The following is a 2,727-nucleotide window of genomic DNA, read 5'->3' as shown; positions in this document are numbered from 1 at the left end:
CTATCCCCTCCCCATCCGCTTTCCCATTCACCAATCTCCTTCCCCTTCCTCCCTTCACACCTCCCCTTCCTATTCTCCCTCGACCCATCTTCTTTCACCCATTCCTATCCCCTTCTCTCTTCACACTGCCCCCTTCTCCCTCCCCCCTCCGAAGCCAGAGTCAGGGAGGGAAGAGCGGGGATTCGAACGCGGGCATGTGTGAAGGCATGTCGGTAGGTTGAGACTGACCAATAGGTAGCAACTGCGATGATGCAACATGGGGGGGAGGTGGGGGGAGAGGGGGAGGAGGGGGAAGGGGCACACTAACACAGGTAAACAAGCCCCCCCTCTCCCCCCCTCTCCCCCTCTCTCCCCCTCTCCCCGTTTCCCTTCCTTACCTGACTTACATTCTCCCCTCTCCTCTCCTCTCTTCTCTTCTCTCTCTTAGTGTGTGTGTGTGTGTGTGTGTGTGTGTGTGTGTGTGTGTGTGTGTTTAAACGATTCTAGTTTCTCTCTCTCTCTCTTTATTAAGGGGTTTAAAGGGACAATACGAGACCCTTTCATTAGTGGTATATTTCTCTTTTTCTTTTCTATGTCTTGTTTATTTTCTCTTTTCTCTTTTTCTCTCATATTCTCTTTTCCTCTATTTATTAACTGATTTTTGTTATTTTTGTTTTCTGTTGTTTATGTTCCTTTCCTCTTCCTAATGTTTTTTTCTCTTCTACCTGTTATTGACTTTTTTATCTTTTTTTATTCGTGATTCTAACCTATTTTGTTAAATCTATTTGGCTTCTGTCTTCCAAGTTTCTTCTGTCTCTTTTTTTTCTCTTCTGTCTCGTATTTACTTTATTTTTTCCCTCTTTTTTATCTTACTTATTTCCCTCTTTACAATTTCTCTTCCTGTCCTTTCTCTTCTATTTTTTTTGTGTATATTTCTTGTATCTCCCTTATTTGTTATGTTTTATTCTCCTTTTTTATATGCTTTCTAATCCTCCTCCTCCTCCTCTTTCTTTCCCTGTCCCCTTTTCTGTTCCTTTTCCTCCAGTTTCCTCTCTTCCTTCTCCTGCTTTCTCTGTTCTGTTTATTTATGAATTTAGCCTTTCCCTTTCGTTTCCTCCTTCTTTATCTGTTCCTTCTCCTTTCTCCTCTTATTCCTCCTTTTCCTCTTTTTTTACTGTTCCTCCTCGTCCAACTTCCATTCTTCCTTCTTTTTTTTTCTCTATTACTGCACATGCTCAACTGCTTCATCTCCTCCTCCTCCTCCTCCTCCTCCTCTTCCTCCTCCTCCTCCTCCTCCTCCTCCTCTCGTCTCTTCTATTCACCATCTCGTGAGTACAGAGGTTGAAAGGGTACAGTTTAGGAGAAGGTAGACGGTGCACTCTCCTCCTCCTCCTCCTCCTCCTCCTCCTCCTCCTCTTCCCTTTCCTCCTCCAGCTTCTCAGACCCATAGTGCTCCTTCCTCCGCCTCCAGGGAAGGAGAGAGAATTTACCTGGTGCCTCACACGCGTGGAGGAAGGGAGAGAAACATTCCAGGAGGGAGGGAGGGAGAGAAGGTGGTGGTGGTGGTTGAGGTGTTCCTACAAGTTAACCCTCTCTCTATCTCTATCTCTCTCTCTCTCTTCCATCCTCCATTCCACAAATACCTCCACACGAGCAATACATATACTCCTCCTCGTCCTTCTCCTCCTCCTCTTCCTCCTCCTCCTCCTCCTCCTCTTCCTCTTCCACTTATTCCTTCTTTTCCTTCTCGTCCTTCGAATTTGAGACCAGCTGCCGCAGATGGTCTAAAAATGGTCGAGGAGGAGGAGGAGGAGGAGGAGGAGGAGGAGGAGGAGGAGGAAAATACTGATAGGAGGAAACGAAAAAAATATCGGATAAAGAGAGAGAGAGAGAGAGAGAGAGAGAGAGAGAGAGAGAGAGAGAGAGAGAGAGAGAGAGAGAGAGAGAGAGAGAGAGAGAGAGAGAGAGAGAGAGATAGAGAGAGAGAGAGAGAGAGAGAGAGAGAGAGAGAGAGAGAGAGAGAGAGAGAGAGAGAGAGAGAGAGAGAGAGAGAGAGAGAGAGAGAGAGAGAGAGAGAGAGAGAGAGAGAGAGAGAGAGAGAGAGAGAGAGAGAGAGAGAAGGGGAGGGGAGGAGGGAGGGGAGGGAGGGGGAGGGGCAAGCATCTACCACACGCTGATTACAGGTGTTTTTTTGTACCTTAATATCTCCTCCTCCTTTATGAAGAATGGAGGGAAGAAGTGGAGGGAGGGAGGGAGGGAGGAGGGGGAGGGAGGGATGGAGGAAAGGGAGGGGGAGGGAGGAATGCAAGTAAACAGTGATCAACTTTAAAGGGGTGAATGAATGCGTGTGTGTGTGTGTGTGTGTGTGTGTGTGTGTGTGTGTGTGTGTGTGTGTGTGTGTGTGTGTGTGTGTGTGTGTGTTCTTTCTCCTCCTCATACTTGCCTTATCAGAATCTTCCCCTTTTTTAAAACACACACACACACACACACACACACACACACACACACACACACACAAATAAACAAACAAACAAACAAACACAAACAAACACTCTCCACCATCTTCCACTTTACTCTCCCTTCCTACTTTCCTCCATTTCCTCCTTTCCTTCTTTCTTTTCCTCAATTTCTTTCCTCGCCTTTTTTCCTGATCTTAATTCCCTTAATCGTGTTGTTTTTTTTTTAACTCAAGAAGATTTTTTTTTGTGTGGTTTGTTTTGATTAGGTCACAAACAGGAATGTGTGTGT

At 45.9% G+C, this 2,727-nt stretch overlaps 1 protein-coding gene across 1 annotated transcript in view; it reads left to right on the top strand.

The window, feature by feature from the left end:
* Window positions 1-256: 256 nt before the first annotated feature.
* Window positions 257-2,727, top strand: part of LOC127005750 (basic proline-rich protein-like) — a 37,079-nt gene continuing 34,608 nt past the window's right edge. Inside the window, exons 1-2 of the mRNA XM_050874861.1 lie at window positions 257-267; window positions 1,634-1,698. Coding sequence (XP_050730818.1) covers window positions 257-267; window positions 1,634-1,698 — 76 coding nt within the window. The remainder of the gene's footprint in view (window positions 268-1,633; window positions 1,699-2,727) is intronic.

Source organism: Eriocheir sinensis, chromosome 30, assembly GCF_024679095.1.
Source record: "Eriocheir sinensis breed Jianghai 21 chromosome 30, ASM2467909v1, whole genome shotgun sequence".
In the NCBI taxonomy this organism is placed as follows: domain Eukaryota; kingdom Metazoa; phylum Arthropoda; class Malacostraca; order Decapoda; family Varunidae; genus Eriocheir; species Eriocheir sinensis.
This window is presented reverse-complemented; position numbering and strand designations above follow the sequence as displayed.